Source organism: Lactuca sativa, chromosome 8, assembly GCF_002870075.4.
Source record: "Lactuca sativa cultivar Salinas chromosome 8, Lsat_Salinas_v11, whole genome shotgun sequence".
Classification (NCBI taxonomy): domain Eukaryota; kingdom Viridiplantae; phylum Streptophyta; class Magnoliopsida; order Asterales; family Asteraceae; genus Lactuca; species Lactuca sativa.
Window position 1 is genome coordinate 13,037,360 of NC_056630.2, and position 10,663 is coordinate 13,048,022.

The window sequence follows — 10,663 nt, forward strand, 5'->3', positions numbered from 1 at the left end:
GGATTTATCGGACTAGCAGACAAAGATTTATCTGAGAGACTCAGCAGCTTGAGGTGAGTTTCCTCACTGTGTTTAGCGGGTCGAAGGCACCAATACCGGCCCATGGTTTATTATGTTAGGATGCTAGGTATCTGCGTGACTCTTGCATGTGCTATGTGATGAAATGCTTACCGGGAAAGGCCCGATGTTGGGCGGGGCTCGATGACTGTATTGTATGCTATTGTCTTTGTGATTATCGCATGTGTTTGTATGATTATATATTTACCGGGCGGGGCCTGATGACTGACGGATCTGTATACCGAGCGGGTCTCGATGCCGGGCGGGGCCCGATGACGAGCGGGGTCCACTATGTGTTTATTATGTATGGTATGTGGTATTTTGGGGAACTCACCAAGCTTTGTGCTTACGGTTTTCAGTTTATGTTTCAGATACTTTTGGTTCAAAATGGAAGAGTATGTGATTAGTGCAGAGCACACACCATCTCATTCTGCATTTTTTGAATTAATTTGATATTTTATGATGTAGTGATACACTTTGATCCATCTTGGTTGTATGACATTGTTTCGTATTACCGTTTTATTAATTTTAAAATGAAATTTTTGGGTCTTATTTTTGGTACATTACAATGACGAAGCACATAGAACTAGATCGCCATTTTGTGCGAGAACATGTACAAGCTGGTCTTATTAATCTCACATGTATCTAATATTAATAAAAAAGCCAACATCTTCATGGAGCATCTTCCTGGATGATGCAGTTTCCAAGCTTGGTGCTTTTTAATGCCCTCCAGCTTGAGGGGGTGTTAGCTAAATTATAATTTAACCATTATTTCAGTTTGCTATAGTTTGTTGGCATCAGGGGTAGTTTAGTAATTTCACATTACTAGTTAGTTATTTTAGTTACTTCTTGTTTCCTCTTGTATATAACTGAATTGAAGATGTTTTGAATAAGAAGATATGAAAATTTAGAAACTCTTTCTCTCGTTACAACAATATCCACACATATACATTATATCTGTGGATGGAGGACAATCAAATAGTTGTCTGATATATTCAACTTTCAATCTTAACTCTTTGAAGTCTCTATTTACGATTTCTCTTGACCAATCTCTAGAATCTCACACGGCCTCCTCTCCGCGCTGCTCAACCTTTCCCTAACTTCCCTATAATCATCTCCCTCCATTAGCATATCTATGGCCGGAAAACTTCCCACAATCAAGCCAGAGTTTGGAGGTTCAGGCATCTCAATTTCATTTTTCACCTCAAATATTGTGCAAGAAAATATTCAATCCTCTGTCGAGTCATGAGATGTAATAAGTTGCTGACACCATATTAAACCTATAAGAATGTAATTCATTAAATCAAATGATGTGATACAAAGGATTTAAATAAATTATATTTTTACATGACATCCTTTAATGTATAATAGATCTGCTTGATATAGTTCAACGTACATAAATACATAACTAAGTATTCTTTATGTTAATATTGGTTAATAAAATAATTAATCACCGGATTTATATATACCCATTTGGTCGTGAAATAAAGTTTTCATTAGGTCAAATTAGACCATAAACACCTGATTTTGATTTCAATGATTAGTGTGGCCTTCCATACATATAAGGTTGGACGCTATCATATGCGGGGAAGGCCGCGGGAAGAGTCCCGCAGTGCGGAACACCGCACCGCTGGTGCGGGGAGGAGGGTGGGGGTCGGACGCTATCATATCCAACCATTTTTTTAACCCATACCTTCTTCTTCTCTACAAAAAATATTAATCAAAATGTCATCATCTTCATCATTTGATTCGACGACTCTAGAGGATGCTAAGTTTATCGGTTCCGTCATGGCGAAAACGGTTGCATACTTTCAAAACCGACTAGGCGAAACATCACGTGCACGATCTAAACCAAGAAAGCCGCGGTTACGTAGAAATCGCGAAGCCAGATACGATCGTTTTATAGAAGATTACTTTGCAGATGACGCCATCTACGTTGTAAAGTTTCGACGTCGGTTCCGGATGAGGGATGAACTATTCATACGTATTGTTAGCGATTTGGAAGGCCGCTTTCCATATTTCCAATGGAAAATGGATGCTAGACGGATAAAAGGTTTCTCTCCAATTCAAAAATGCACGGCTGCAATTAGTCAGTTAGCATACGACATGAGCGCAGACAGATGGGACGAGTATTTTAGGATGTCAGAGCGTACCGTGCGAGAGTGTGTGTAAAAGTTCTGCAAAGCGATCTATTTGGTTTATGGGCAACGATATTTATGCAAACCAACTATGAACGATATCCACCAATTGTATATGGTGCATGAAGGCAATCATGGATTCCCTGGAATGCTTGGTAGTATCGATTGCATGCATTGTGGTTGGTCATTATGCCCTAACACATGGCGAGGTCAGTATATGAGAGGCGACCACAAAGATCCGAAGATCGTTCTAGAGGCTATCGCATCACATGATCTTTGGATATGGCATGCATTCTTTGGTCCATCTGGTGCAAACAATGACATCAATGTGCTAGACTAGTCGTCGGTATTCAACGATATCTACCTTGGAAAGTCGCACGATGTACCTTTTCAAGCAAATGAGGTAGCATATAAGCGTGAATACTATCTTATCGACGGTATATATCCTCCCTTGTCTGTTTTTGTGAAATCGTTTACATGTCCTAACGACCCGAAAAGGAAAAAGTTTAAAGAGGCGCAAGAGTCAGCTAGGAAGGATAAAGAGCGAACATTTGGTGTACTTAAGAGACGTTGGCAAATACTAGCAATCGAGGCAAGGTCATATGAAGTGAAAAGGTTACAACACGTAATGTATGCATGTATCATGTTGCATAATATGATTCTTGAAGACGAAGAAAGAACAATATGTCGGTACAACGAAAATGAAGTTTTGCCTAATGTCGAAGGAGTAGCCATTGGTACACAAAAGTATAGGGCGAATAGAAGAGAAGTACACAATCACGACATTCATCACGCCCTTCGTGCTAATTTGGTGGAGCACATTTATAGGGCTCATATTCAGCCGCCGATAGAGTTTTCTCACGATGATTTGTTTGACGAATCAGACGAGGATTCTGATATGTTCGTCGAGAGCGAAGATTTCGATGACGAGAGTGACGTTCGGGAGAATGATGAAGACGATGATGTTGATGACAAGGACGATGATTCCGAGTGACGTAGTTTGCGTTTTTTTTTATAATTTTCTACTTATTTAAATATTAGGTTTAATGTAATTTTTATTTTAATTAATGTTTATTTTTAATTTAATTTTATGTTTATTATTAATTTAAAATTTATAAATCATAAAAAAGAATTAATTTTATTAAAAAAAAACAAAATAATGAGGGAAACTTTTCACCCATTCCTTGGGTTTAGGTGATGGAAAGACAAGTGAGATGTGACCCACAAAAAAATGAGGGAAACTCTCCACATATACCCTCCGGTCTAAAACCTTGCATGACATATAGAGATATAAAAATGGTTTGACTAGTTATGGCATTATAAAAATGAAATCAAAAATCATAAACAAATTTTATTTTTGGGTTTTTAACTAAACTAACCATTAGTAACAATGTCGGTAATAAAAATGACCAAATTTTTTGTCACATTTAAATACTACTTATTTTGATGAATAAAAAATATTCAAGGTCATTCTGGATTCTAGAACTTTCCGGATTACATTCGGACGAAAAAAGGAAGATACATAATCCATAAATAATTGTGAGACCTGTGTACTAAACGGTTATCCCCTATTATAATAAATAAGCGCTAAATCGCCATGTGTCACTCTCTAAGAGTCCCACATTTGTTTTTTCCCGCTCATTTCACTATTTGAAATCCCGAAAATGCCCCTCGGCTCTATTAAACTGCCAGCTAATTAAAAACCGGTCATGTTTTCTCTGCATTTAAATACCAAAAAATCGGGGTCATTAAATCAAGATTATGTTTTCCTTTGACTACGTTATTAAAACCCTGAAAATTAGGAATTTAAATCGAGTTTGTTATCTTATGTTTTCCTGAAGATTATGTTTTCCAATCGATGTTGTTAAATGAATTTTAGCAATATATGGCAATAAATCAGGTATGTTATCTTATCTTAAAAAAATAATAATAACGTCATATCCAATTTCATTGTTTTATATACGACAACAATTCCTGTATTTTACCATTGTTCCGTGATCGATATAGTAGCAGATACTGAAGTTCTCACTTTGATTCCATTTTCTTCTGCGAAGTTTGTCTGTATTTCTGCCATCAGGTAATTTCTGAACAAAAATTTCAGTCTTTGCCTCAAAATCAAAACTTTTTGCTATAGTCATCCTATGTATACATGAATACAATATCGTAAATCAAATAAACCCTGAAACAATAAAAAAGATTATGAAAACCTAAAACTAAGAATTGCAAAAATATAAACAATTTCTTTGTTTATTGTGGTTCATTCGTTTGACTCTTTATCATCTAATAACAGTTTCTGTAGTCTATAGATCATGTTGTTTTTGGTATTAACTTCTTTCAATTGTTTGTTTACAACAATTCATACACCAAGATTTCTAATAAGAATCTTTCAAGTTGTTCTTTTATCTTCATCTTCTTATGCATGTTGACATTACATAATCAACAATTCAGTATTACCTTCTTTGTGAAACTTTTTTAAATGGCTCAATATCACAATTTTATTCAAACTCCTACATTAAATATCATGAATCTGTATAAATTACGCTTCTATGATTCAATATCTTTTCTACATTACTATTAAATTAATTATGTTTCTCATCTTTTATAGTTTAAAAACGCTATCAATCTTGTAATTTAAATCAAATATATATTGACTAGCTTAATGTATTAAGATACCAGTCATTTATATATTTGTTATTCTTTTTTCCAACCATTTCTTTTATGTTCGGTTTAAATATTGTGAATATTAGTTATTGACCAATGTATACTTTTTTTTTATTCGGAACAAAAAATGATGTTATTTCTTATTCATCCTCTAATGAAAGTATATTGTTATTTCTACCATTTGTTGTGTTCAAATCTTATTGTTAATTGCTGGAAATAGCAATCAAGATTGAATTACTGATAGAAACACAAAAACAAATAATAAGAATCCGAAAACCTAAAAATGAGAATTGCAAAAAGACCCTAATTTTCTCTGTGTGTGTGTGTGTGTGTTTTTTTTATTCGGAACTAAAAAGACAATGAAGTACATTGTTATTTCTTCAAACCAGTGAATGTATAACAAAACAGAAATGAAAGTAAATAAAAAACATATCAACGGAAGTAAATTGCTATTTTTTCCATTTATCAATCAATTATACTTTTATTATTTCTGTGTTGAATAAAAGAATAATGGTATGATCATATATACCACAGATTCTCAGGCTCTCAGCCATGCTTCTTAATTGCAAGAATGACATTTATACATGGTTAGCGGCCAAACGAGCTTTCACCTACTCACATACACACATTCCGAATCAGCAAAATGCAACTCTCGAAGAATATCAAAGGAGATTATAGATTACGATTGTGTACCTGGTTAGCGGCCAAACGAGTTTCTCTTTCGCGATATCCTCAGGATCGCCTTGCAGTTCCGGCACTGTTAATTAGCAAAACGGTCAATCAAACTGCCACAATAATTCAATAGTATTTCGGAGATTATCAGGGAGGAGTAATTGAATAATATACATACATTCGAGCTTAAGCGATGAAACGGAATGGATTTCCCTAAAATTACTTTAACTTCCTCAAGCTTCTTCGTGTTTCCTGTCACAAACGTTACTGGAGGTAACTTCAACAAACCAGTACCCGCCGCTAACTGTGCCTCCACCATTTTCCTGCTCTCTTACTCCTCTGCCACTCTCCTCTTGCCGTTTAGTTGCTGGTTTTTCCCTACGTCTTTACTGATGCTCTCAGTATCAACGCCCCCACTACTCTAATTTGCCCAATAGCTTTTTCCAGATTTCCGAATTCCGATTGTGTATTGGATCAAGCCCATATAGAATTAATGGGCCACAATGTCCAGTTTTTAATGACATGTGATAGGAAGAAAATATTTGAGATGAAGATACTGACATTTAGTTTCATATTTTAGTTAATGTGGTTATACATAAATCGAATATATCTAAACGATTTTCGGATTCCAACTAATTTTCTTATATTTATAGTAATTTGGTTTTATTAATAAAATTGCATGACAAAACTCATGGTAGAGAACGAATTGTTATATCAACTTGAATTATGATTTGAAAGCACAAGTCTCTCTAATATATGCATATGGTAGAGAATGAACTGCTACATCTAATAAATAAATTTTAATAAAAAAACACTTACAATTATTTAAAAGCGAATGATATAATATTCAACCAGATACACAATTCCATTAAACTAAGAAAAAACGAGATATATTTTTAAAATGTTTTCTTAATTATCTTTTATGGAAAAAAAAATTCTAGATTTATTGTTTAATGGTTTGTATTATGAGTTTATGATGTAATGACCTCAATCTTAAGTGATATATACATAACTTTTATTTGTCTCATCTACGCTATATATTATACAAGTATAGTTATTATCAAATATCATTAATAAAAATTTTAATATTTTTAGATTATCTTTATATTTATTTTGCTTAGATTTGTATACAAATAATGTGTTAGTCGCGTGGCCACATAAAAGATTCAGGTTTGTTTCACTCTAAGAAGCGGCTCAACCAGTGCGGAGCTTTAGGCGCCAAAAAATTGGTTCTTTTGTTTTTTATTATACTTAACATTATAAACCCTCATTTTTTATGCATGATTGCGACTGACAATAATACAATAAAAAGTTCAAAAAAAATATAATATTATAATTTATAAGTTTTCTAAATTAATTAAATATTATTTTATTATATAATTAATTTGTTAATTCTATTTAAAATTAACACCCGTGGATTCCACGGGTTTTAACCTAGTATGATATATATATATATATATATATATATATATATATATATATATATATATATATATATATATATATATATATATATATATATTGCAAATTTAGTTAAATGCTGAATTTTAAGAGGTTTATATACTTATATACAAGATGTACAATAACTTTATGCTATGCGGTCAACATAAGTTTTAAACGATGGCTATTTGACTCGGTACATTCTTATCCAGTCTAACAATCTAACCCGACCTTTCTTCCGCAATGGTATTCTTTGTTAATGTTCTTCACCATTTATAACCCCCCCCCCCCCCCCCCCCCCCCCCCCCCCCGCGCATCTACTCTTCTCTATTTCACTCCTATCTCACCTCTATCTGTGTTGATCTTCTTCGCCTTTTATTTTACCACCTACACCGGTCACGACAACCGTAGAAAACCCACCATCTCACTCTCTCTTAATCCAGAAAACAAAAACCATGTCACTCAACAAAATTGGTGTTTTTGGTTTAACAGTTGTTGAGGGCCGACACCACCAACACCGGTCACTACCATCGCCTCCACTCCTACGATGTCGTCAACAACATCCATGGAAGACACCACTACATTCACCACCATCGAACAACCACCACCCGATCACTTCTTCCTGATACTCTCCCATCTGAACGTTAAAGTTTAACCATCAAATTTCTCTTATTTTATCTCTTAATCGTTGATTTAGGGTTTTGGTTGTGGCAACCTTCGACCTTCTCTGCGTTTATCTCTAAACAAAGACTTCTGATTGATGTGTATTCAGCAATTTATCAAGAAGCAAGAGGAATCTATGTCACGAACAATGGATCCAGAAGGATTAAAAGAAATCAGTCTCAAAGTAGGAGGTGAGTATTCTAACGAGTTTCATTTTAATCGATTGATAATAATTAGAGGTTTTCTGGACCCCAAACCTCGAGTTGTATATACACTGATCCATCATTGTTGCCCATCCCCTTCCTTAAAAGCTCAGTCAACCTCTCACTCTCTGTAGCCCTCGACATCGTGAGGTTAACATCACCCCCAATGAATCCCTAATCGTTCTTTTACAGAATCAATCCCAAATCCCTTTTTTTAATCTAACTTCCAAAGGAAAAAAAATAAAAGATTTGTTCACCAATTTGTATTCATCTTTATTGTATGAACCTAACAGCTTGAATTCATCTTTATATATGACTGATTTGTTGTCTATTTCAAGTTTCTTTTTAGTTTTTTAGATTTCGGGTTTTATTTTGATTGGGTATAGATTTGAACGATTCCAGTTCTTTTGATTCAAATTGCAACTTTAGGCTTTCTTTGAAAATTTTGATTCATGAGGTCTCAACAGTAGTTGGAACATTTGGGTTTGATTTGTAGGCATATGTTTATTTCAAACTATGTGTATAGGATTTGTTTAACTATGTGTGTGTTTTACAGTCCAGTTGTTTGGATTTGGAGGGAAATGAGTTTCACCACGAACAAGTATCATTGGACACTTTTAGATGACTTTTTGGAATGGGGAACTATTAGGATTCTATTCAATGCCTGTTTAAGCTCTCTAAAATATACCCCAGTATGGTTCATGTGTATGACATCTTTTGCTAATTTGTATTGGTTTTTTTTGTGTTTCAGGTCTTTGAATCTTTTTTTTGCTTCAGGTTTTGTTGGTTCCTCTGGTAATATGTTTCTCTTCATTTGGCTACTGTTGATGGGTTAGACCATGCCATTTGAATATCTTAATTTTGAGGATGTCGTTCATGTTCATCTATGCAATTGCTTGCCATAAACCACTAATGGAGGTTTGGGGAGTTTATTTTTTTTCCCTTTCATTAAACTTTGTTTCATAGAATATAAGAAAGAGTGTTTCAAATATATGTGCACAATTTCACGTTAAAAGTTTGTTTCAAACTTCACTGACATTTGGAGATGTTTGTTATATGCAGGTGCTGTTACTTTTCGAAGAACTAACTTTTCTTAGAAAAGAGTTATGAACTGTCTTTTAAGGTCTTCAGGTATATCATGTTATAATTTTTATTTCTTTTAAATTGTTGGATCACTAAGAAATTCTTTTTATTGCTATTGTAGTTGCACCTCACTAAAATTGTTATGCTTGCAGTAAATACGCCTCATCTTTCTTGGGCTAAGTCGAAAAAAAAAAGTGATGGAGCAGTAGTTGAGGTTTTTACAGCTATATGGTAATGGAAATGCATTAACTTTGGTTTAATGGTTTTCAAGAAGTTGCTACCTCAGTTATCATAGGAGAAAGGGTGGGGAGAGGGAGTTAGTTTTAAAAAAGCATGATACGGTATTCATTATTTTTTCTTTATGTTATATCTATATCACTTTATTTAAGTAATTTATATATTTTTATTTATATTATATATGTATTTAAATAATGTGTCGGTTATTACTATGCACATGTTTAGGCATAAAAAATTATTTTTTTGCTTGTGACTACTAACTTTTTCATATATTTATCCTAATTTACTTTTTCTTTCTGTAGGTAACATTCTATGTATTTGGAAAGAACATGAAAGGATTTTCAATATTGGTTGGTGGTATTTACCTAATGCATTTAGTGAAACTGGTCAACCTTGGGACGTGTATGTTGGTCGGATCAATCATTTTTTATTACCCTGATTAAAGGATTGCTCATAAAACAGTATCTTAATGATTGTCATCACTTCTTATAGTTTACTTCATTTGGGTATGTATTGAATTTATGCTATGAGGTGTTGCAACCTATGAGTCATGATATATGTTGCTCTACTCCCTATGCTTTACTCCTTTTTCAATGTTACATAGTTATGTATCTGTTAAGTCTTAATATGATAATTATTCTTGTGAGTATTATGACAAATTTCTGGTGTGTATTGGTGCTGCATTATTTTGTTCTTGGTTTTTTTGATTATTCATTTTCAAAGAACAATGGTTGCTCCTATAATCATCATGTTAATGCTATAATTTGTGATCATTGTCATGTATTTTGATCATTTGTAGCCAAAACATTTTTGGTTACTCTCCTCCAAAATTCTGACATATTCTAATAATATTTTCAAACTAATGTGTATTGGGTTGGATCTGATCGGACTAAAATGAAACCAAAACATAATAGACTATTATTAATATTTACTATAAACAATTATTATTTTGTACGATGTATTGTATTAAAACTATTTTTGTAACAAATTATTTTGACGAACAATTTGTAAAATACCTTTGATTTGCAAACTTGTTACTAATTTGCGAAATTATTTAAAAGTGGGAAGATGTAAAAAAAAAAAGTTTGTTCATGTGTTCTATTAATGTGTCTGTCTCGATCCAGGGAAAATACAGGATCTAAAATAATATCCCAATTCTAAGGATCCATAGGATTAATTGTGGATCCAACCAACACAAAAATAGAAAGATTTGAGTTTAGTCTTCGAATTTTTAGTTTAATTTTCTATATCTATATATATGTATCTATCTAAAATATATGCATGTTACGAATTTTCAATGGAATCCTGTTCGCTGTATGATCACTGAAGGAGGTCCTAAATTGGGAGAGTTGCTTTTACACGGAAATGAAGATCTTCGAAAATGAAAATAAAACGGGAGAAAAATGATATCTAAAAAAGAAACAAATTAATTTATGAAAACTGGATGAACATATACATGCTTAATCGGTATAATGAGATTCTTAATGTAATCTCAAATTTCTAATACAA

The 10,663-nt window shown here is 33.3% G+C and overlaps 1 protein-coding gene and 2 long non-coding RNA genes across 6 annotated transcripts; 2 read left to right on the forward strand and 1 right to left on the reverse strand.

Annotated features, from left to right (window-relative positions):
• The first annotated feature begins 1,782 nt into the window (after window positions 1-1,782).
• Window positions 1,783-2,535, forward strand: LOC111904072 (uncharacterized). The gene is made up of 2 exons (XM_023899850.1): window positions 1,783-2,206; window positions 2,324-2,535. The coding sequence occupies exons 1-2, from the start codon at window positions 1,783-1,785 to the stop codon at window positions 2,533-2,535; spliced, it is 636 nt and encodes a 211-aa protein (XP_023755618.1).
• A 1,057-nt stretch (window positions 2,536-3,592) lies between these two features.
• LOC111904044 (uncharacterized) lies at window positions 3,593-6,147 on the reverse strand. Of its 3 annotated transcripts, none has more exons than XR_006185683.2 (5): window positions 5,707-6,147; window positions 5,550-5,613; window positions 5,386-5,467; window positions 4,181-4,279; window positions 3,593-3,913 (listed from the first exon to the last, which is right to left on the reverse strand). It is a non-coding gene; the product is annotated as an uncharacterized LOC111904044 (long non-coding RNA). The 3 variants fall into 3 exon arrangements; XR_006185682.2 differs by having other exon boundaries at window positions 4,181-4,334; XR_002854407.3 differs by having other exon boundaries at window positions 4,181-4,374.
• A 1,128-nt stretch (window positions 6,148-7,275) lies between these two features.
• On the forward strand, window positions 7,276-9,813 carry LOC111904045 (uncharacterized). Of its 2 annotated transcripts, XR_002854408.3 has the most exons (5): window positions 7,276-7,822; window positions 8,586-8,752; window positions 8,897-8,965; window positions 9,070-9,258; window positions 9,457-9,813. It is a non-coding gene; the product is annotated as an uncharacterized LOC111904045 (long non-coding RNA). The 2 variants fall into 2 exon arrangements; XR_006185651.2 differs by having other exon boundaries at window positions 8,586-8,965.
• The last annotated feature ends 850 nt before the right edge of the window (window positions 9,814-10,663 follow it).

Bases quoted from the DNA above. Each gene is read 5' to 3' on its own strand.
- LOC111904072 (XM_023899850.1), top strand. From the start codon at position 1,783: ATGTCATCATCTTCATCATTTGATTCGACGACTCTAGAGGATGCTAAG. The intron at 2,207-2,323 runs GTACCGTGCGAG...TGGTGCATGAAG, and splicing joins GTATTTTAGGATGTCAGAGC to GCAATCATGGATTCCCTGGA.